Below are 24044 nucleotides of genomic sequence, written 5' to 3'. Positions count from 1 at the left end.
CTTCAATGATCTCCTACCCCTTTTTCCTTTAGGCTTACCATATTTTGGAGAGGTTAGACCTTCCTGATTCATTTGTATACCAAGCTCTTGTTGAAATATACCCAGTTCTTGTGCTGTTGAAAAGATGCATTCCTCAGTTCTTTCAAATTCTTTCATTTCCAATTCCTTGCAGATCTTAGATCCGAGACTGTCCTCCTCCAGTTGTTTATTTTTTCTTTCTCCCATGTTTGTCTGGTCACCTTCCTGATTGATTTTTGATTTCTTCCCCCTCTGTCTGTCCTGCTTCCTTACACTATCCTCCATCTGGATCTTTATCATATCCCTTTGGAGATCTTCAGCTGTATATTCCTCTCCTCCCAGTTTGATAGTTTTTTGGATCAACCTCTCTTTTTGAGAGCTAGTACTCTTATCTAAGTAATCAAAGTCAAAGACCTGAATAAGCTCCTCTGCTAACTGCTCAAGACTGTTATCTTCAAACTCTGATATTCCAACCTCTGGTGTAAATTCTAGATCCTTATTTAAAAAGTGCTGAAGGTCTTTACTGATAGAAGCTTCTAGACTTTTGCCATCAATCTGAGTCTGTGATTGCATCTCCTCTGGGGTGAACGGCGAGGTGGGGTGTCCATCTGGTGTCTGCCAAAATTTTGAAGTCCTTCTTGCTCCTTCAATTTGCGGAGTGGTTAACTCTGATTCAGGGAGAATATCAGTATTCAACTGCTGAGAATCCTGTTTTTCTGTTCTAGAAGCTGCTTTTTCCAACCTCGCCTTGGGTGAAGAGAAAAGCATGTCATTTTCTGCTTCACCTATATTTTGATAATCTGCTGATTCTGTAGTGTTGTTTCGTATTTCTCCTTGTCTTACAGTTTCCTTGTTTCCGTCAAGCTCCTTCTGATACATGTATGTGGAGGGCCCCTTTATTGTATCTGATTTCCAACTACTTTCTTCACTTCCATCCTCCTTATTACACCTTTATTTGTGCTTTGCAAGCGCCTCATGTATTACTGTGTCTTGCTCTGGATTTTGATCTCTGATCCAAATCCCATCTGATTTGCATACTATTTCATGATTTTGACCAAATTCTCCTCTATTGCCAGCCTCAGTTCTGATTATTGCTGAATCTTCCTTCTCCTTCCATTTTGTATCCTCGTGGGCTTCCTTCTCTATATGATTCACACAATCCAATTTCGAGGGAGGGGATATTTGATCTCCCAAATTCTCCTTGTTTGTCCTATAATCCTTACTGTCCACTCTGTCTAATAATTTACTTCGCTCTGAAGCTTTGCTCTTTTCCTTGTACTGTCTAACAATTGGCTCTTTCATTTCTCTGGGGTAATTTCTTTTGACATTTGGAAGCTATGTCTTTATTCCATCATATCCACTTTTATTAGTATTATGTTTATTGTCACGAATTCCTGTTCCCTTGAATTCCTTGTCCTTTTTGGTGCAAACACCAGTCTTCATTACTCTTGTATCCTCTATTAAATTTGCTTTTGTGGCTAATAGGGTGCCTTATGTCCTATCTGGCATGATGTTTATCAATGAAGCCCTTTGTTCTGTCTGAGAATTTTGACCAATCTGAATCTCTGATTGGTTGTTTTAATTTCCTGAATTTCTATTCCTTCTGACTAACTTAGAGCTTAGCCCTGAAAATTTGCTCCTGAAGTGCGAGGTAAGGGGAAGGACCTCCGATCTATGAATTATTTGTAATTTCAGATTTCAATATATCAATGATCTTCCCTTTAAATGCTTGAAAGGTAATATCATAAGAGGCTTTCCTGGTAATTATTTTCTTTTGGAACTCTGAAGGGTGATTAATATTAAGGTTGATGAGAATTTTAATACTGTTACAGCTAAAAAAGGAAGCATCAATAACAATAACTTCTCTAATTGCAGAGCCTATTTCATAGATAATATCAACATCACATAGCTCCGGAGGAAGAGACATCATGGAAAACCATAACGAAACCATACAATCCACCTTATCAATATGGAAATTAGGAAACCATTCTACAAATTTGACACAGAAACCTTTAAAAAAACATTCAGAGACAACAATAAGCTCATTTTTAACAGACTCTTCTTCACATTTTAAAAACAATATATTTTCATAATGGTGGAAGATACTTACCTGCTCCTGGCAGTTGCCCTACAACCATTCCATTAGGGGTTGGATATCTTTGGAAGGGCCAGTCCAAATTGCAAAGATCCCTTTTTTCAAACAGTTGAACCAAGAATCTTCAACATCATCAATGTTGATGTGAACCAGTTTAACAAGGGGGTTTGGTCGCGGCGATCTAGGAGAATAATTAGGGTTAGCAGAATGGGAGGGATTGTTAAGCCGTCTATGAGGGGGTATGTAGGTTGGAGGGACACTGGTTTTAAATCAGATTCAACATCTGGAAGATTAGAAGGCAATGAGGCACTTCCGGGAGGGGACATAGTTTTGAATGAATTTGGATATACATACTTAGTCATGTTAAAAACCCGGATCTGGTTATCAAGTTGTTCTACCGTGAAGATAGGCAATTGGGAACGCGTTCCAGATTGGTTTTTGATACCAGAAGGAGCTTCCGCATTAATTTTAAGTCTTTCATGCCCTCCTTGACGGAAGCAGGTAGATTCATCTATAGATTTATCCAGTACCTCAAATCTGTTGGCCGTGGAGACATCAAACCTTGCATCTGTTTTTCCATTTTTTAGGTTATGAGTTTTGCTCCGATTTGCTGGAGAACATCCATGCCTCGCTACTTCGATGGCGCACGCATTCCTAGAGTGTCTCCTTTTGTTCCTTTGCCCTCGATTCAGGCCCGGATAACTGAACGAGATCTTCGCTTTCGGCATTTTCGCAAGCAGAGTTTTTTTTTTTTTTTTGATGAAGATTATTATTATTATATATGTTTATGTTGTTATTGTTGTATACTGTTATTTATCTCTATCTATATCTCTATCCTAGTTTTTGTCCAGTGCTAATGATTAAAAATAGTGTGAGTTCCATTTGATAATCAAGATGAGAATAATACATAGTTGAGGGAGTTATTCCAACTACTTATAGTTGTCTAGTAGCATGCATGGTATGCTTAAACATATAATGTGATACTCCAAATGCTTCATCACTTCTTCAAGTTCTATAATTCAAATATTGGTATGGATATCTTTCCTCATTGCACATAATTTAAGTTGTCAATGTAGAAGGTGCAAATTTGTCTAAAGCATATGTATTGATCGTAGTACGATATTAAGTACTTAGTGCCATATTGGAGACTTTGGCCTCTTATTTTTGGGCTTAAATGCTCAAAGATATAATAACATAGCACGAGAACTTAACAATAATATATGAGCCATCCTATCATATCACAAGCACATTTCTAAAATGAGAATTTAACAACAAAATATGAGCAATCCTATCAGATCACAAGTGCATTTATAGGCAAAAATTAACGCATTCATAATGTTAATTTAGATTCTCATTCATCTACACCTCTACAACCATTATGCGTTAGGCACGAACTATAACGCATTGTGTCTCTTGTTTTTTTTTCATTGACTACAAATTTGAAATATATTCCAAAAAAGTTTATTAATTTTAGAATTTAGAAAAGTAACATAAGGGATCCAACGCATATTTAATTTGAAAAATATAATTCAACCAAGAGGTTCGTGAATAAAATTCAAATACTATCGCCTGAAGATATTCTCAGGGACAAAAACCCTTACAGAGGTTTATCTTTCTGTTCATTTTGAAGGAACACCCTCTCTGAATGGCGGGACGGATTTTGACAAGGCGAATTCCTCGCCTTAGTAAAACTGCTTGCGGTACTTTCTTTCTTCCTTCAGGATTCACCGTTCATCGATTGCGTTTAGTTCTGCAAATATGAAATTTACTTTCAGTGATATTTTTGGTGTATATACTAGGCTGAAGGATATTTGGCTCCGTGTTCCAGCACGGATGGAAGTTTTTGTTGTTGTCGTCTCTACACTACTTTTGGACATATTGTAATGTATACTATTTGATAGGAAGGAAATATCAATGGTTGGAGCCCCTTAAGCTGTATTGTAATGTGCAGGTTGTTGTAATCGAGTTCTCAGTTATGCAGTTTTTTGTCATTCCAGGATCTGTTCGAGTTATATTCTAGTCAAATCGAGATCTTTGACTTGATGGTCTTGTATTGTTTGTGTATTGTATGGGTGGTTTATTCGTCTAGCAATTCTTGTTTGGAAGTAACATTTATTTGTTTGAAATTGGTTTAGTTTATCTTGACAACGGATCCTTTTGATCTGTCGAGTGGGTTAAGAGACAGACAACGAAGTTGGGCTTTTTGGGTTTTGCTTGCTGCTGTTCCACATAACTTCTTTTTAATGAACTCGAGCGGCCTTGGTCTGATGCTACTCATACTTTTTTGTTTACGTGTGATCTTTCACCATGTCAAGTATGCACAGAATTCGCCCTCTCAATGACTCTTTTCTTCTCTTTGGCAATCTTGCGCTCATATACATTGGTAACAATAACAGGACGAGAGGCTCACAAAGAATAGAACTAGAGGCGAGGAAATGTTTACACAAAATCAGGGGACTTTCACCTCCACAATTTTCTGTCGACATACTATATGGGTCGCTCCTTGCAGTATAACGATTACCGGTATGCGTGAGCTAGTTTACTGAAGAATTGACTTCACATCGAAAACAATCATTGAAATGATGCTTTGATTAAATATCCCACCCATTGAATATACCCATTAAAACAATTTAAATATCTAATGAGGTGATACTCTGTTGTTGTCATACTGACTTTTCGCATATCCTAAAAATGTTAAGCGTAATGTTCTTCCTACACCTTTTCCATGAAATCAATGATTGTTTCTTACTAAGTGATTTTTTATGTAGGTCGTTATTAGCTACCTGTCCACTTGCTATCGTTTGCATTCGGAAATTACCTAGTGCAGTTGATCTTCGGTCCTTTAGACTGCTCTGGTCTCGTGGACATCATTAAAAAACATTCATTCATTCATTCTGTCTTTGTCGCGCTCCCATAGGCTTTCACTAACACAAACACCTCACGCAGGTGATGCAAACAAAAGAGATGTAACTCAAAACACAAATTTATTGTATCCTTAACAATCTCTATGCACCTTCGAAACGTTCCTAGCAATCACTAAAAAGAGAAATGATGCTAATTTGCATTTTGGACAATGTCTAAATATGCTGCTAAGAGAATGTCACAAGAAGGTATTTTCATTTTTTACATCAGTAGTGAACATGGTAATTCTATCTGACAAAAAAAGCATGCACTCGTATTACACAACAAAGTAGCACACATTGCAATGTTCATCGAGTCAAATTATGTCTGGCATGTTCCTTGGTGATCTGTAGAGTGATTTCTCTATTTGTGACTGAGATAAAAGAACAAAATAGTGGAGATAGTAGCTAGGTAGCCTAGCCTAAAGGTTCACGACAAGTGATGAATGAATACTCAAGCATCCATCTCTTTTTTGCAATTACTGACTTATAAACAGTATTAGTTAGGGATGTTTGTTATAACATGCTTGGTAATTTATAAAATGCAACCCTATTGATTGGGTTCCAGAACCATTGCTTTTTAGTTGTAGAACTCTTCTTACTTAACAAGGCCAAGGATTTGCTCACTAATAGATTGAGGAAGGCTAAAGGCCAATTGATGAGAGTGGCTATTTCACCTGTACTTTGAGCTGCTTAGATCGGGAAAGATATCCCCAACAATTTCATTAATAGAGTTCTAAATCAATCAAAATGAAGTGTAATTGTAACAATGGCAGCTATATCCAATGTACACTTGACCCCTATAATTGTTATCAGGTGTAAGACTAACTATATAAAAACCATTTATATAGCTGATTACAACGCCTTGCACATGCACCTATAGATGAAAGCAATATTTTAATCCCTTTAGATAATTCTATTTGACATTTCATACACAATGGTAAGGAGCAAACATGCACAACCGATTTGCTCTTGATTTATTTTGATTAGGTTTGCTGATTGTTCCTCGGTTTGTAACACCAAGTCATTGATAACATTTACACTAAACTAAATCTAATATACTCCTACTTCTTAACAAAGTTGGAGGTATTGTTTAAATGAAAACTGATTGATCCATCACCAATATGGACTAGTGCCTACCCCATTGGGCTATACATCCAACAACATATCAAAAGAACCAAATATGCATTTATGTACAAATTGACTATTACATCTTATATAATAGACATGCATAATAATACATCTCAGAACTATAATAAGTTAGTAACCCACCTGCAACAATGGAATGAACACTATGAAGCATTTGTAATGCATTAGATGGTATCACACATATATGAAACACTCATTGCATTTGTATGAGCAAATCTTGTAAAGGAAATACCTAACTGTAAGTACAATGTCCCTTGAATCACAAAAAAAATGCCTTGAAGACTGTAATGTTCCTGCCTAGGTATCTGCAGTTGAGCAATAGTGACGAGGTGAGATACACAATATTTGGGAGCATGTACGGTAGATTGGCAAGCTTATGTGTACCGTATGGTGTACAAGAGGAGGGTGTACGGTCGAAAAACTAGAGCCGTATGGTAGGACAGGGCAAGATTGTTAGTACGAACTTCCCAAAGCCGTATGGTATATCAAGGAAGTACGGTGAAAAGGGAGGGTACCCGTACGGTAGGCAAAAGATGATGGCCGTACGAAGGATATATGCAAGCCGTATGGTATAGGCAATACAGATGATGGCTGTATGAAAGGTATGTGTAAGCCATACGGTAGAGTTATGAAGTCGTATGGTGAGATTGGTTGAATTTGGAGATTGTACGAAGGGTAGAGTTTGCAGTACGGAAGTGCGACTGAATGCTTGTGAGCGGCCGTTCGGGTATGGTTGGAAGATGAGTTCAGCTATGCACCATAAATTATGAAATCCGGATTTATTAGACAAAACCAAACAAGATTGGAGATTCAAACACAAATAACCTTCAAATAGTATTTGCCAAAGGATGGTGCTCCGATTTGCTAGATCGGAGCGAAGTATTACATGTAACAACGGAATAGGGCGAGGGTTCAATCCCATCGAAACCGCACAAGCCAAATAGGGAAGATCTTTCACTTCCAAAATGGCGAACAATCAGAACTCCAACAGGAATTCATAGTACATAAGAATAATCCAAAAAACATGCCTAAAGACTACCTACAAGCTGTGCTTAAATACTCGTCACGGAAAACTTTCCGAGGGTGTACAAAGATAGCTGACGATGACACAAACTACGGAAACAAAATAAAAATGGGTCCGAGATATATTAAATCAATCGGCTCATTAACAATAGTTTGATTAATAATTTATTTTATAACGGGAACATTACAATCCGCTCATTCCAAATTTTGCTTGTCCTTAAGCAATTGCAATGCCGAGTGCTATAGTATGTGCTCGCCTTCCCATGTCGCGTCGTCCAATGGCAAGTGTTTGCAACACACCAAATATTCCTTTACCGTGCGGTTCTGCAGGGTCTTCTCATGTACTTTGATGATCTCGGCTGGTTCCAATACGAATTTTCCTTCATTGAGCAGTGGAAGGTCTGTAGCTACTGTAACATTTTGCCCCACGACCCTCTTCAGGCAGGAAACATGAAAGATGTTATGAATATGGCTTCCCTCCGAAAGTTTCAGCTCGTAAGCGACTTCACTAATGCAACGAACTATGCGATTGGGACCATAAAATTGTGGCTTCAATTTTTCTTTGCCCTTTTCTTTTAATGACGATTGTTGATATGGCTGGAGCCTAAGATAAACCAAGTCCCCTACATCGAAACTCCTCCCCATTCGGTGTTTGTTGGCATACATTTTTTGTTGATTCTGTGCCCGTTGCAAGTTTTCCTTCAGGTATCGTAGGATATCCTGTCCCTTCTGAAGCCAATCCTTTGCCCTTGGTGCGCAACTGTCTCCCAACACTGTGTCAGTGAAGGAGAGGGGTTCGTAATCGTACAGAGCTTTGAATGGTGCTATCTCGATGGACATGTGATACGTGGTATTGTAACAATATTCTCCTAGGTGTATCCACTTGATCCACGCCTGTTGTTGTGCCGAAACATAGTTTCGAAGGTAACTTTCGAGCCACTTGTTCACAATCTCCGTTTGTCCGTCCGTCTGAGGGTGGTAACTAGTACTTGGTGACAATTTTGTCCCTGCCAATCGGTTTAGTTCTGTCTAGAAGATACTAATGAATCGCCCATCTCGATCACTGACAATGTTTTAGGGTAACCTGTGCAGTTGAACAACTTATTTAAAAAATAGATCGGCAACTTGTGCGGCTTGAAAATCTAAGGGAATGGCGAAGAAATGTGCGTACTTTGTCAATCTGTCAACCACCACGAAAATACAATCTTTTCCATACACCTTTGGAAGCCCCGTTATGAAATCCATTGAGATAATTTCCCACTTATGTTTTGGAATCGATAGAGGTTGTAGTAACCCGATAGGTAGAGTATGTTCAGATTTGTTCTGCTGGCAGACCACACTCTCTCTTACATACTGCAATATGTCTCCTTTAAATCTTTTCCATGAAAACCTCTCCTAGAGACTTTTGTAAGTTTTGAGGAAGCTCGGGTGTCTTGCCAAGGGTGAGTTGTGTACCTCCTTTAGGATTTTTTGCTTCAATTTGGATTCCGACACTAAGAATATCCGACTCTTATAGTAAATGATGTCATCCACCACTTTGTACCAATCATCTTTAGTGTTGCCATGCATTATCTCACAGGCAAATGTGTTTTTGGAATATTCTACCAACAAATGTGCTTCCTAGTCGGCTGAAATCTGGGTTAGTAAGCAGACGACGGGTTTCTGGACAAAGCATTTGCAACCGCATTGTTCTTTTCTTTTACATATTCAATGTTAAAATCAAAGGTTTGAACCTTGCTTACCCATTTTTGTTGCCTTTTGTTCAAATCCCGTTGCTCTAGAAAATATCTCAAACTATTGTGATCCGTGTGGATGACAAACTTGGCACCTACCAGATACTGCCGAAACTTGGTTAGTGCATGTACGATGGCCAACATCTCTTTGTTGTAGATAGAATAGAGGTGTTCTATTTGTGTAAGCTTCCTGCTCTCATAAGCTATGGGGTGTCTATCTTGCATCAGTACTGCGCCAATGCCTTCTTTGGACATGTCGCACTCTAAAATGAACGGTCGAGTGAAATCAGGTAATGCAAGTATGGGACAAGTGCTCATTGCCTCTTTCAGCTTATCAAAAGTTAGTTGTGCCTTTTCATTCCAATCGAAAGACCCCTTCCTTGTCAGATCCATTAAGAGCGCTGAGATGAGAGAATCCTTTAACGAACCTCCGGTAATAATTGCACAGTTCAAAAAACCCTCGCAAATCCGTGAGTGATTTTGGGGGAGGCCAATCAAGGATAGTCCGAATCTTCTCCTGATGAACTTGAACACCATATTTGCAGACAACATGCCCCAGGTACAATATTTCTCATCTGTTATATCGAATTCACACTTGGCTTGCTTGGCGAATAAAGATTGCTCCTTCGTGATCTTTAGGACTTCATCCAGATGTTTTAGGTGCTCCTCCCATGTCCTGCTATAAATGAGAAGATCATCAAAAAATAGTAGTAAGTACTTAAGCAATTGTTTGTTGAAGATGCGATTCATGTACGATTGGAATGTAGCAGGTGCATTTGTCAATCCGAATGGCATGACCAGGGACTCATAATGCCCATAGTGACAATGAAAAGTCGTCTTTTCCACGTCTTCCTCCCTCATGCGGGTCTGATGGTATCCAGAACAAAGATCTATTTTCGAAAAGTAGACTACGCCATGCAATTCATCCAGCAACTCATCTATCCTTGGGATGGGATATCTGTTCTTTATTGTTTTTTTGTTCAAAGCACTGTAGTCCACACAATGCGTATTGTCTTGTCCTTTTTGACCAGTACCACTGACAACGCGAAAGGGCTAGAGCTGGGATGGATCCATCCTTTCTCTAGCAGTTCCTGAATTGTCGTTTTGATCTCATCTTTGAATTTCTCAGGATGGATCCATCCTTTCTCTAGCAGTTCTTGAATCCTTGTTTTGATCTCATCTTTGAATTTCTTGGGATGGCGGTACGGTGTGGTTATGATCGGTTTGGCTCCTGCTTCCAACTCAATAGTATGTTCAAACCCTCGATGTGGTGGTATGACGAGAGGAATGTCTATAAAAACTTTATCATGGTTGCTCAAAATCTTTCGGAGATCGTCATCCTGGGAAGGTGTTTGTTGCCCTTTTATAGGTTCTGCTGAAACAAAACAATGTATGGCCCAAGCAATGTCATCATGCCAAAAAATTACCTCCATCCGATGTGCAGAAACTTCCTTCGGACCCTCATTTGCCATTCCGCGGAGAACGACCTTCTTTCCATCGACCACAAAAGTGAAATCCATTCGTTTGAAACTCTGAGTGTATTCATCCAGTGTTTCCATCCACTGTATGCCCAAAATAATCTCCATGTCATCAAGGTCCACAATGAAGAAATCCTCGGTCACTGTGTGATTCGCCATTGTGATATTTAGTTGAGGAACAAGGTGTGTGCACGACAGAAGAGTCTCTCCGGCAACCTTGACTTGGAATTTTGCGTGTGTCTCCATAGGTAGACCTCTTCGCTTCACCAGAGATGAGTTTATGAAGTTTAGAGTGTCTCTGCTATCGAGCATCACCATAACCCTTTGTCTTTGAAGGGTTCCCCATACACGAAATATTGTGCACCTCGGACTACCGGCTAGGGCGATAGTTCCTCCACGTCGCACCAATGCTGCAATTCTTTCCATACGTTTCAAACTAACCATGTTGGTGTCATTGTGATGTTGGTTGTCTTCGGCAGATATTTATTCCTGTTCATCCTCATCATCGGACACGACCTCAATGTAATCGATCTTCCCTTTGTCGAGACATCTGTGACTAGGTTCCCAAGGTCCCTTGCAATTGAAACATAGTTTCTTCTTTCGAAGCTCCTGTCTGGTGGCTTTGTCCAATGACGACTTCTTGGGCGGAGGTTTATTATCTCTGTCCCTCGGAAACATCGGCGGTTTGGAATGTGAGCAACGTCGCGAGGATGATGCTGATGATGATGCCATACTCCGTGCCTTCTTAATGGCCTCCGACAGGGTGGGAGGATTGAACCCATTTGCCCAACCTTTCAGTGGTTCTGTCAATCCGTCCATGAAGAGCACTATCCGTCTTATTTCAGAAATGTCGGTGACCAAAACAGAGAGTTTCTGAAATTTTGCAATGTACTGGTCGACCGATCCAGTTTGTCTTAGCTGTGCCAAATCTTTAAAATAGAGTTTTGCATCTTTACCATCAAATCAATCTATCAATCTCTCAGTGAATTCTGCATACTTATTTATTTGATCATGCCCCAGTGTGATGGTGCCGTGATGCCACCATTTATGCGCAACTCCCTCCAAGTGCCATGCAACAAATTTGATTGCTTCTTCTTTTGGCATGGGATTAAGCGGGAAGTAAATATCGGCCTTCATTACCCACGCTTGCGCGGATATGGATCTGGATCCGTCAAATGGAGACAAATTTACTTTACTCAACTTCCTCCTAAGATCATCATTAAAATATCCTCTGTTTTTGCCTCCTGAAAATCTCATTCTCAGATCTCCATAATCATTGTAGTATATATCTTCCTCAAAATTCACATTCTTCCAATCTTCTCTCAGCTGTTCTTGCATTTCTTCAAAGGTCGGTTGCTTTCCTCCGGGTGGTGTCTCTGTCCGTGGGGGAAAAGACAACATGGAAGGTCGAGAGCGTGCTCAATGAGGGTTTTTTTACCCAACATTAAGTTTGCACTGTGACCATTTTATTCTCTAGATATTTTATTGTCTGCCAACTTCTTGAGAGTCTTTTCCATGAGTCATTGAGTGTCATTGATGTGTGCCTGATTCTTCACAAGTTTTCTTAGTAGTGCCACGAGTTCGCCAGCTGTGGGTTCTGGTGCGGCATCCATTCTATCCATGTAATGGGTTCTTCTTCTCTTCCAGCTATAAACTCTCATTCACTGTTCACAGGCTGGCAGGATCGAAGCTCTGATACCACTGTAATGTTCCCGCTTAGGTATCTACAGCCGAGCAATAGTGACGAGGTGAGATTCACAATATTTGGGAGCATATACAGTAGATTGACAAGCTTATGTGAGTTGTATTGTGTGCAAGAGGAGGGTGTACGGTCAAAAAACTAGAGCCGTATGACAAGACATGGCAAGACTGTCAGTACGGACTTCCTAAGGCCGTACGGTGTATAAAGGAAGTATGATGAATAGGGGTACTTGTACGATAGGCAGAAGATGATGGCTGTACGGAGGATATATGCAAGCTGTACGGTAGGTAGTACAGATGATGGCCATACGAAAGGTATGTGTAAGCCGCATGGTAGAGTTATGAAGCTGTACAGAGGGCAGAGTTTGCAATATGGAAGTGCGACTGAATGTTTGTGAGCAGCCATTTGGGTGTGGTTGGAAGATGAGTTCAACAATGCACTATAAATTATGAAATCCGGATTTATTAGACAAAACCAAACAAGATTGGAGATTCAAACACAAATAACCTTCAAATAGTATTTGCCAAAGGATGGTGCTTCGATTTGCCAGATCCGATTGAAGTATTACATGCAACAACAGAATAGGCTGAAGGTTGAATCCCATCGAAACTGTACAAACCAAATAGGGAAGATCTCTTTCACTTCCGAAATGGCGAACAATTAGAACTCCAATAGGAATTTGTAGTACATAAGAATAATCCAAAAAGCATGCCTAAAGACTACCTACAAGCTGTGCTTAAATACCCATTGGGGAAAACTTTCGGAGGGTGTACAAAGATAGACGATGGCAACACAAACTACGGAAACAAAATAAAAATGGGTTCGAGATATATTAAATCAATCGGTCCATTAACAATAGTTTGATTAATGATTTATTTTATAATGGGAACATTACAAAGACATACCATTACTATTACGGGTATGGGACGTCCCCCCATCCCCAATTAGGCAAAAAATGCATGGGATGTCCCTGGTACTTGGGGACTTCTAGGATAAAAAAAGGGGACAGCTGGCCGTCCTCGATACGGAAAGGGGACGTCCAGAAGTTCCCTAACCGTACTGGGCTTTATTTTGTTTGTCCCTACTTGGTTGTTCAGTGCGCTCTGCCCCTCCAAATACACTATAAGGAAAAAAGACCACATTGTGGTTGTTTTGTCATTTGCTTTGTTTTGCCTATGAAGTTGGAGTGTGTTGTTGCTGGCTGGGGTTTTCATTTTGCAAGAAGTGATTTTTTTGCTTCCAAGAGCTTGGGGAGCAGCCTGCTTCAGTTTTCTATATTTTGTTCTCTATGTTGAACTTGAACATGATGATGAAACTGTTAAAGTTGTAGCTTCAGTCGGATAAATTTGATCTGAGATACATTGTTATTATTGGTAAATCATCATTTTCTATATATATGCGTATTCAAGTAATAATAAATATATTATTATATATAGTATATAATATACTAATAATAGTATATAATATACTTATTATATTATATAATACATATATATATATATTATACATATACATATGTTAATATATATATATATATATATACACATGAAGAGACATGTCTCCTCTCATATCTATATGAATCCAAATCTGCATTTGGAACATATCTATAACAATGGCAATATAATTAAATTTGCATAAAATGATCCATGTTATTCAACGTGGTATCAGAGTAGGGCTGCAAACGTAAAGAAGTAACATTATTGAATCAAAAAGAATAAATTACTTGCAAAAATTGAAAGTATATATTCAAAATTTAGAGGTTGTCGCCAAAGTACACTTAATCATAGACCAAAATCGATTGTCAAACTTAGTAAAGAAATATATATGAAGACATAAGACACTAGAAAGCTCAAGAGCGTGGTCATGCAAATTGCTTTGAATCAACTACACATGATAGGTGAAGTCACCGCTTGATTTGAAAGGAACATCTCCAATATTGCACTTGGACATAGATGGCGTAGAGGGTGAATTTGAGAAGACAGCGGAGGCAAGAGTAATGGTGACAGAGCTGATATCTGAGAAGCCATGAGGACAATTCTATAGAAAGATGAAGGATTCCTTTGGTTTCGTATGGAGCATCCCCTCTATTGTTAAACACAAATCACCGGCTTAAATAACATTCACATTTGCATCACCTTTAAGAGATTCACATCGTTTTCACTGAATAGGTGAAAACCCGGGGCTCATTTAACACTGAGCTCTTTTATTGATGTTAGTTTTTCAATGGGAAAACCTAGTCCGACAAATGACCTGTTTCCATCTCAATCCTATAATTCGAGTTTGAAGAAAATGGATATATACGACATTGATAGTGGTCGAAGGGTCCTCATCTTTCATTATCAAAGGAGGAGAATGAAGTATAATAAATCATTGGAGAAGATATAGAAAGATTCGACAAATCAAAGCAGAGGCAAGTAGTAATGACAAACAAAATTATAAATCAATCACCAACAATGTGAATAATAGACACAACAAGCACATGCTAATGCACGAATAACGGATATAGATAACTCACACACTCAGGGGATATATGCACGAAATGAGCGGACATTCAATCTTTACTAAATACGTCCATTCGAAGGGAAACTTCAATCAGAGAAACTAACAAACATTACCGATAGCAAGTCATACATCGTGAATAATCACACCAACTGAAGCACGGGTTATACTGTAGAGATTGCCATCGTGTTTTCCAAAGATATTATAATTATCTAGAACACACCGAGAAAGACTCGATCCCAAGAGCGTAAGCTGAGTGAGACAACAACAGATCCCCACAGGTGAATACACATTGGGGAATAAGGAATAATAGACATCTGCCAGCCAATAGAAGTATACGTATATGTGAGAGATCCATCTCTAGAGAATAAAGAGACATAAGGGTAAGGTTGTAGCATTCAACTTTGATTCGAGAAAAAGGGAACCTTGATTCGGCATTGCTGAAGGACTCACGTCATCATGAAGACAATTATTTGATTGCCCTCCATCAAATAATCATAAATAAAATCATCTCCATTTGTGAGGCCTATTATCACCATGTTTATCTACGTGATGGGTTAGCTTATCAACTTTGTGTCATAAATAAATATAATCTACATAAACTAGTTCCAAGGTAGCAAAAATTGGTATGAAGACTTTAGGGCCCATTTGGTTGCTGGAATACAACCAGAATAGTCATTGAAAATCAGAATATATGGCTGTATTCTTTGTTTGGTGGCAGAATGGGAATGGGGAATAGGAATACGTATTCCCCTTTTAGCCCCAAAATGAGCATAGATCCATTCCCAAAAATATTTGTTATTGGAATGGAGAATAGGAATGAGAATGGTTCCGCACACAAATCACTCTCTTTCACATTGATTCGCCCAAAGTTTTATCAAAAACGTCCATTTTGGGAGCAATGAAATTATCCTCGAGTTGTCCAAACAACCACTCCCCGATCCCTTGCGGGTCTCTATGGTGATACTCTGTTCGATTTTGCAGTATGAACAATGGTGGCTTCCAACTACAAAGAGTAGTATGAGCATGCGTGAACATTGCAGGTGTTCAAGTCTCTATATTGAGAATCATTGCCAACATCATTTTAATGAATTGTGAAATAGAAAACCTCGATCACCTCAAATCACAAAGAGAAGCTTCTTCAATCATTTTCGGTTAATGATTCGATCAACTGTAGCCAAAGTCGAGCCCTTCTTGATACATGAACTTGCAACAAAGAATATGAGCGCTACATATGGTATTGCTCAAAAGGTTTTGAACTTATCTAAGAGATCGAAGGAGTAAGGAAAAGTGAACTTCAGATAATGGAAAATGATCACAACAGTAGGGTCTCGAATGTGCCCTAGTTCATACAGGTGATTGGTGAAAGTATGGTATAGAAGGTACTAAGAGGCTTCAACATGAAGACTTCCAGAACCGTGAAAGGGCTGGATTGACCAATGCTGTAGATTCATCCTTGATCAAAATGAAAATGTCAATAGTTACTGAGATCATAAAAATTTTGACTCAGAAACCTCTATTTATTTGTATGAATTCCCAATTAAATTTTAGATGAACCAAACAGGATTGGAATTGCCATTTTACATTCCCTTTCTCCATTGCCATTCCCATTCCTATTTTCCATTCTAATTTTCTATTCCTATGCTTGTAACCAAACAGGCCCTTAGAGAACAACTTCAAGATTGAAGATTATCATATCATAAATTATATTATATAAGTGAAAAGTGTAATTTTTGAGCATAGGAAAGAGGAGATTACATATGCATCTTCATCTTCCTGATTAATGGTGTATGCCTGTAATAACATGAGATAAATTGAGTGATGGAAGTAGCGTCTTGATAGAATTTACTGTGTTGGAGTAGCATCGCTTACATGTGGCATTTCATATCAAGTGACATTTTTTTAAAATCACAAAACCTTATCTTAGTGTTGGATTAAGCCCCTATATCATTCATTCACCTACATTTGATCGATATGATATCAACATAGAGTATGTGGTGGCAGACTACTCCAAGCATAGATGTCAATGATGCTATTAAACAACTAGCAATTTGTGAGGGGTATACTATTAGCCAAACCTATTTGGAGAGCTATGCAAGACAAAGACATATATATTAGATTGTTTTGAGGGGTTGGCACTCTTAAATGGAATGAAGGGTTGGTATAAGTAACCAAGGCAATAGGCAAGATGTGGAGCCATCACCGTAAAAAAGAGAGGAGGGGGAGATTGAGATACAGAGGGAGCTTGACATTTCATTAGATGCAACCTTGAAAGAGAGGGAGAAAGTAGAGAAAGCATGTATTCTAAAGAGTAAAACATATACGATCTCCATACAACCAAGGCAAACCCTACTACATATCAAAGTGAAAAGTGAGAAATATTCTAGAAGGAAACTACAAGGACCCTCTTGAAATTGGGAAATCAGATAGAATTAAAGTAATTGTATAGAGGGAAGATTACATACTCACACCAAAGAGATGATGATATGAGGAATAATAGCAATGATGGATCATTCATGGAAGCATAACTTAAATACATTCCTCAAGATACGAATTGCATAGAACAAAATTATCGCTCATGAGAACTAAGTATCACTAATCACCCAACAATGTTGATGGAATGAGCGGGAATCTTACATTGTGGGGGGGAATAATAGTCAATGTTCCATTCCCACTTTTAGTGGGGAGATGTTCCATTCTCAAGTAATCTAAGAAGACAATTTTGAATCTTCATGTGCAGACAAGTATTCTTATTTTTCACATTTTATCTCTCTCTCATTTGTAATTTCTATACGTACTATAAAGGTTATTGGCCTTGATCTTTTCCTTTATGTTTGAGGATGTTCTTACAGGAAAAGAAAGTTGGTACATGCTACCAGATATTGTGCAGACTCAACCTAATGATAGTGGCTCCAAAGACCTTGATGATCAAGATGGATAAAACGAGGCACTTGAAGCAAACATCTTTAATGATTGAGATTATGAGATTCTTCTACATTAAGAGGGAGTATGACACTTCTTCAAAGTCTTTGAAGGCAACATAGGAGCTTAGAAGATTGATACTCAGAGGGAGTCTAAAAATACATATATGTGACTGCATGATTCTGATGGGCCTACCCCTATATACATCATGAGGAAATAATGACTTATCACTGAAGGTTGAAAGATTAAATCAGATTCAGAGAGAGTCCAAGGGGCCTCCTTGGGTGAAGAGAGTCTCAAAGGAAGAAACTACAGGAGCTGACTTCCCAGGATCATTGTTCAGAGGGAGAAATTTCGAGATGCAATCCTATGTGGATGATATCTTCTCTATGAGGAGAAGTCCTAAGTGAAATTCTTTGTAATGTGCTCTCCTCTATGAGAGAGAAGTTTGACGTGAAAACCCTTGTTCCACCGTCTAGTAGCAAATATGGTGGGTCCATCCTCTGACTTGGTTCATGGTGGATATAATTTGAGTTACTACATGATGCTGTTGTGATTATGTCATGAAAGGTGACGATCTTTCATTGATGTATATTTAGAGGGGAGCTATTGAAAGGTGACGATCTTATCAATAGTTGGACCTTTTATCATAACAGAGTACATTAAGTTGTTGTTTCGGAGTGCCGAAAGTTATGATAACGAATAGAAGGTAACTATTGTAAGGTGATGATCTTATTAATAGTTGACCTATCTCCTAACACCAAAATGTGTTGGAGCAAGTGTTATCTTGGTTCTTCGGTCTGGGTTTTGCCAGATACCTTGATAACAAAATTATCATGGTTCTTTGGGCTGGTTTTTGCCAGACACCTTGATAATCAACTCATCATGGTTCTTCGGGCTAGATTTTGCCGGACATCGTAAAAATCAATTTGTTATGGTTCTTCAGGTCAGATCTTGCAGGACACCATAACTTAAATCTATCATAGATCACACTTAAGGTAGTATTCAAATCTTGTATTATAATGGTTGAAATTCTCTCCTTGCTAAAGAGGGAGTGTTGAGAAACTTAGACTCGTAGTAAATTGAAGCAAATTCCATATGTAATATAAGTTAATATATATATTTGTGTTGGTGGATTTATGTTGACATTCTTTATATGTCATTCTAGGAATATCATACTGAGTCGATATCTCTTCATAGACTTGAGAGCACAAGGTGTTCTACAAATCCTCCCTAGCTAAGAGGGAGTGTTAAAGTTGTAGCTTCAGTCGAATAAATTTGATTATAGATACATTGTTATTATTGGTAAATCATCATTGTCTATATATATGTGTATTCAAGCAATACTAAATATATTATTATAAATAGTATATAATATACTAAGTTGCCGATTCGGGTTCAGGGACAGATTCGGGTTCTAGGTTCGGGCAATTTTTTTTTTCTCATTTGAGTTCGTGAGTATATCTATATCTACACACACACACACACGAGAAACATGCATAGTTGCAAAACAAAGTCATTTTACAATATGAACAATTGTTTCTTGATCATTGATCAATGCCAAATATTGAAAAAAAAACATTAAATACTTGCTCATTAATCTATCTTCATGATTGTAAAGAAAATTATACATTGAATTACTAAATTGCAAAACATAGACTAGTTCATCAAATAATAAATTGAATTACTAAATTGCAAGACAAAGACTAGTTCATCAAATAATAAAGTTTGAAACATGATGATAGATAACAAGTGTTTAGTAGTTTATCAATAATCATAGTATCAAATGCCCTTCAAGGGTCAAATGGGTCATCATAAAACGAGGGATCAATGGCTTCATCCCCAACTGCAACTATATCTAGATCCTCATCATTGGAACCCAAACTGGTTCCACTAGTCCCATATGCTGCTATATCATCATCCTTATCCTCAACATAAGAGATTGGATGAGTGAAATGTTTTTTATTAAGTTCTTTTTAGAGTTACATAAGAAAACAATTAAAAAACAGCACTCTTTAAAGTTGTTTTAGCCCCGGGTTTGTTGTGGGTTCGTCTGGGTTTGCTCTAGCAAGGACTCGAATGAACGCACAGTCCAAATTAAGGACCTTGCCCGGACCCGCAGTGAACCCAAGGGTGAATCCGGACCCAAACCTGAATTCGGGCAACAGGGGACGAATCCGGCTTCATACTTATTATAGTATATATAATATATATATATATATATATATATATATATATTATATTATATAATACATATGTATATTATACATATACATATATTAATACACACACACATGTATATATATATATGCATACATATATATACTAATTTTTTTTATGAAATATACGTATTAATTAAATGATGATTAAATCTTGGAGACATGTCTCCTCCTCTCATAGTTATATGAGATCCAAACTTGCATTTGGAACATATCTATAACAATGGCAATATAATTACATTTGCAGAAACGATCCATGTTATTCAACAAAAACTTTATGGCATCCCTCTAGCCTTTGGGCATATTTAGATTTCCAGATTTTTATGATATTGTTCATTGCTAAACTTATATTTAAATATTTTTGTTCACATATTGATATGCATATTGACAATTAAGTACTGAAATCGGTTATTATTTCCTAGATGGCATCCAAATGGTGTTCTATAATGTTTAAATGACATGCTTTTTGCTTAGTTTCATATGAATACCATGTATATTTGCAAATTTCAGTGTATATTTTAAAATTTCCCTATATATATAGCCATCCCCGTTCTCTATCGCCCCTTGTCCCCAAAATTGCCAAAAAAATTTGCTGTCCTGTAAAACCTGTCCAGAAACTTGGGGGAACATAGCTATTTATAGTATGTCAGCTATCACAAATGTTGTTTTGAGTTTGATTGGTTATTTATTTTAATGCCTGAATATTTAATAGTTATTTAATTAAGTGACTATTAAATTAAGACACACATATATAAGTCACTTTATTATTAAAAGGGGCTTTGTTTCTCTTAAGTGGAAAAAAAGACATTTTACTTAAAAAAATAAAAGTTTAAGAGACAGGTAGGGGAAACTGAAAAGTCATTGCATATGCCATTAAAAGAAGAAAGTTTGATTCATTTCAGCATGTTTGGATTCAGTTTTGTCTTGGAGAAACTTAGGAAGCTTTTACATTTCTTTGCAGAAACCTGAGGATGGAAGCCTTTAGGGTTCTTGGTGGATTGGATGCAAAGCTGGTTCATCATTTTGGTGAACTCACGAGGCAGTTGACATATGGAGTTATAAGTCCATTTCTAGTTTTTAATCTGACTGTACTGCTGTTTTTAAGATGGGATTATACCATGTTATTGTGTTGGTGGTTATTATAATGCAATAACATGTCTGAGGCTGTTTTAGTGGAATATTTATTGGAAAGGTTGTTGGTTTAATTGCTGGATATTTGATCTTCTGTTGCATGTAATTATTGTTAAAAATATCTGAAATACATTTGAGGAATTTGCGAAAAATATGTGTGTGGGATATTTCATACATCTTTGACTTTAAAAAGTGCATAGAAGAAAAATTTGGTTTTTGAGGATTTAGTATGCCAAGGACAAGTACTTATGTAAAGAATTGGCCAAGACTATGACTTTGCAAGGTATCTTAAAATAGGAATTGGGGAGCTAGGGTTTAAAGGAAATGTTTGCTGGTAGATAAAGCTTGAGATGCCATAAAAGGCATGGGAAATGCTGGAGAATAGATGAAAGGGATGCTGGGAAGGAAATCTCCAAAGTTTCAATAATGAAAGAGAATGAAAGTGAAAGAGAATGAAGCCAGCAAGTAGATGAGAGGCATGCAAACATGGGAGAATCTGATATCTTAATAGGGACAGAGGAAACAATGACCAGTTAGTAGGAAAGGCACACTAGAAAGAGAAACTCTAAAACTTCAACTTAAGCACAGTCCTTAGAAAATTGAATGTAAAACTTCCACACTTAGGCCTTTTTAGGATCTGTGCAACTTCTAATACATAATAGGCACATGGGGGATGACGAAGGACAAACACTTGGGCATAAATGACACATGGAGATACATAGAAAGATTTCTTAAATCTGTTATATGTGATGGGCAAAATGAGGCTTAAGTGCACAAAATTTTAGGGGCTCAATATTTAGCACTGTAGGATGAGTCCCAATAGGCTAATTGTGGTAGAAGATAAGTGGATTATGCACATCTAATAATGACGAAGTATGTGTTTTATTGATTATAGCCTAGATATATAATTGCAATGCTTCTATGCATTTTTTTGAGAGTTACATTGTCAAACATTGAGAATGAAATGGAAGTAAAGAGATGGTTTGGCTATTATAAGGATATACAAGTGGAGTTATACTTAATAATTCCGTCAAATGGAATGTAAGAACAACGAAAAGTACTCATGTGAATTTAGAATGATTAAGACAAGGGTCCTTTTCTTATCAGTCCTTTCGGTCCTTTAATTTGGCTTTACGAAATCTAATAGTTTCAATATATATATATATATATCTGTTAGTTAATGGATTCTATGTTCATGTTAGTTGTATTTGTGTTCCTGCTAGCAGAGTTCAAATAAGGACTAACTATCCCATATGCAAAATCTAAACAAGCGTAAGTACAATGATTATGAGCTATGCTTGGTTGAGTACAATGATTGTGACAAGGCTGAGTACTGTGGCCATTAACCGTGCTTGGTTACCTTGTACCTTGATTTGGTTACTTTATAGAAAGGTTATTTTCTCTATTTGTACTACTATTTGAATTGTTTATGCTACAGCTTTGTGGTTTTCCATTTCTCAAGCAATCAGATTCTTCAAAAACCATGTCTCTGGTTTGTAGAACACAATGACAATCCTAAGAGGAGAGTGAATTAGGATCGTACTAAAATCATTTTACCAATTTTGTTTGCTGTTAAATCTTATCATTTTAAGCATCTCATGGTAACATAATGTCAGCAACAATAGTAAAAAAAAGACAATCCACAAGGAATAGTGCACAAGATGTAACATGGAAACCTGATTTAGGAAAAACCACCAACTCAAGGACAACTAGGAGCTACTGTCCTAATCCAGTCCCACAACTTTCCTGTCCAATTACAGCTTTAGGGATTCAACCCAAGGAGTCTCCAAATTCCTTTTAGAGCCACAACTCTTCAAATACATGAGCACCAACTCTGCAAAATCCAGGGCTCCAACCCACACAACTCAACAGATTATTAATGTTTTGTTACACTGAAATACATAACAAATTCAACACAGACTGTTCTGTATATCTGATGTTGACAGGGATTGAATCATCTGTGTATGACAATCTTTATACAATGAAAACAATTTTGCAGAACCATGAACTGATATAAAATCAAAAGAACACTTCGTGTCTGCAGAAATTTGTATCAAAGCAATATTAACTATTCTTAAAAAGCAAATATTCTGAGATTAGTAGTATGCCTCTGAATTATCATAGACTGTTCACTGTATGCAAACTGAAGCATCAAATAAAGTTTTCAATTCCTGTATAATATCAGTCCTCTGACTTTGTCTAAGAATTAATTGCAGAAAATAATCCAATCAATTTCCCAGCACTTTAACATAAACTATCCCCAGCTCACTGCTACAATTCTTCACATTTCTTTTATTTTCCTGTCAGTACTTTCTTCCCTTTATTTAAATTTCCATTTGTATTCACAGTTCTGTCTCATGAGTAAAGCACAATACGTATTTATAATATTGAATACCATTCCACCAACCAGCAAACTGATTGTTGTAATTAAGATAAATATAACTTTAACAAAGTATTGTTGGTTCTATCTGGAGATTTGTCAGCCTGATAAGTACAACTGCATACATATATATGTTTGTTGAATACTGAACTAATTCCAAAATTAGTTTGACTTGGCAAGGGACTTGGCGTTTCAAAACAGAACACCAATTCATTCGCATAAGTCTGTCGGGCATATCTTAGTTTTGTTTGTAATATAACTGACCACTTAATCAATAACTTATCAGTACCTGCCTGTGTGTACCTGATACCAAAGAAAATATTAGGTGGGATGTTCCAAATCATTTTACCTCTGCTGCCTCAGCAAAAACGCAGCATCAAAACATCAGGTTTTGTCTTTTAGTCATGAACAAATAACCATCTCCCGATAAGCATCATTTTATTACTAAGTAACTATTCTTCGACATATGGACCATCCTTGCAATAAAATGATTTTGTTTGCAACAATGATATACAAAAAGGCCCTTTAAACTCTTCTCTCTGTGATAAATTCTTCCTCACTGCCTTAATGTGATAATAAATATGAGAGCAAAATGGAAGGCAGGCTAGGCTGTATACAAAGAAACTCTATTCAACATACTTGATGAATGAAATGGAAGGCAGGCTGTATAAAAAAGAGAAACTAAGTTCAACGAATTTGATAATATTGCAAACAATCCGTCTTCATTGTTTTCAGTACTGAAATTCTTCATCACTGTCACCTTTTGATGCAGTACAAGGCAGGAGAACTCCCAAA

General features: G+C 37.4%; 1 protein-coding gene across 8 annotated transcripts in view; it reads left to right on the top strand.

The window, feature by feature from the left end:
* Window positions 1–3605: 3605 nt before the first annotated feature.
* The window catches only part of LOC149552326 (Pentatricopeptide repeat (PPR) superfamily protein), a 156211-nt gene continuing 135772 nt past the window's right edge, over window positions 3606–24044 (top strand). For 2 of the 8 annotated variants that reach the window (XM_089787858.1, XM_089787857.1), the window contains exons 1-2: window positions 3677–3813; window positions 20700–20764. In XM_089787858.1, the coding sequence (XP_089643984.1) occupies window positions 20710–20764 (55 nt within the window). In that variant the 5' untranslated portion in view covers window positions 3677–3813; window positions 20700–20709. Of the gene's footprint in view, window positions 3814–20699; window positions 20794–24044 lie in introns of all 8 variants that reach the window. The other 6 variants (XM_089787856.1, XM_089787855.1, XM_089787854.1 and 3 more) reach the window with 4 other exon arrangements.

Source organism: Cupressus sempervirens, chromosome 6 (genome assembly GCF_028749045.1).
Source record: "Cupressus sempervirens isolate cs-2001-9-10 chromosome 6, ASM2874904v1, whole genome shotgun sequence".
NCBI lineage: Eukaryota > Viridiplantae > Streptophyta > Pinopsida > Cupressales > Cupressaceae > Cupressus > Cupressus sempervirens.
Note: the sequence above shows the minus strand (reverse complement) of the source record. Positions and strands in the feature narration are given on the sequence as shown.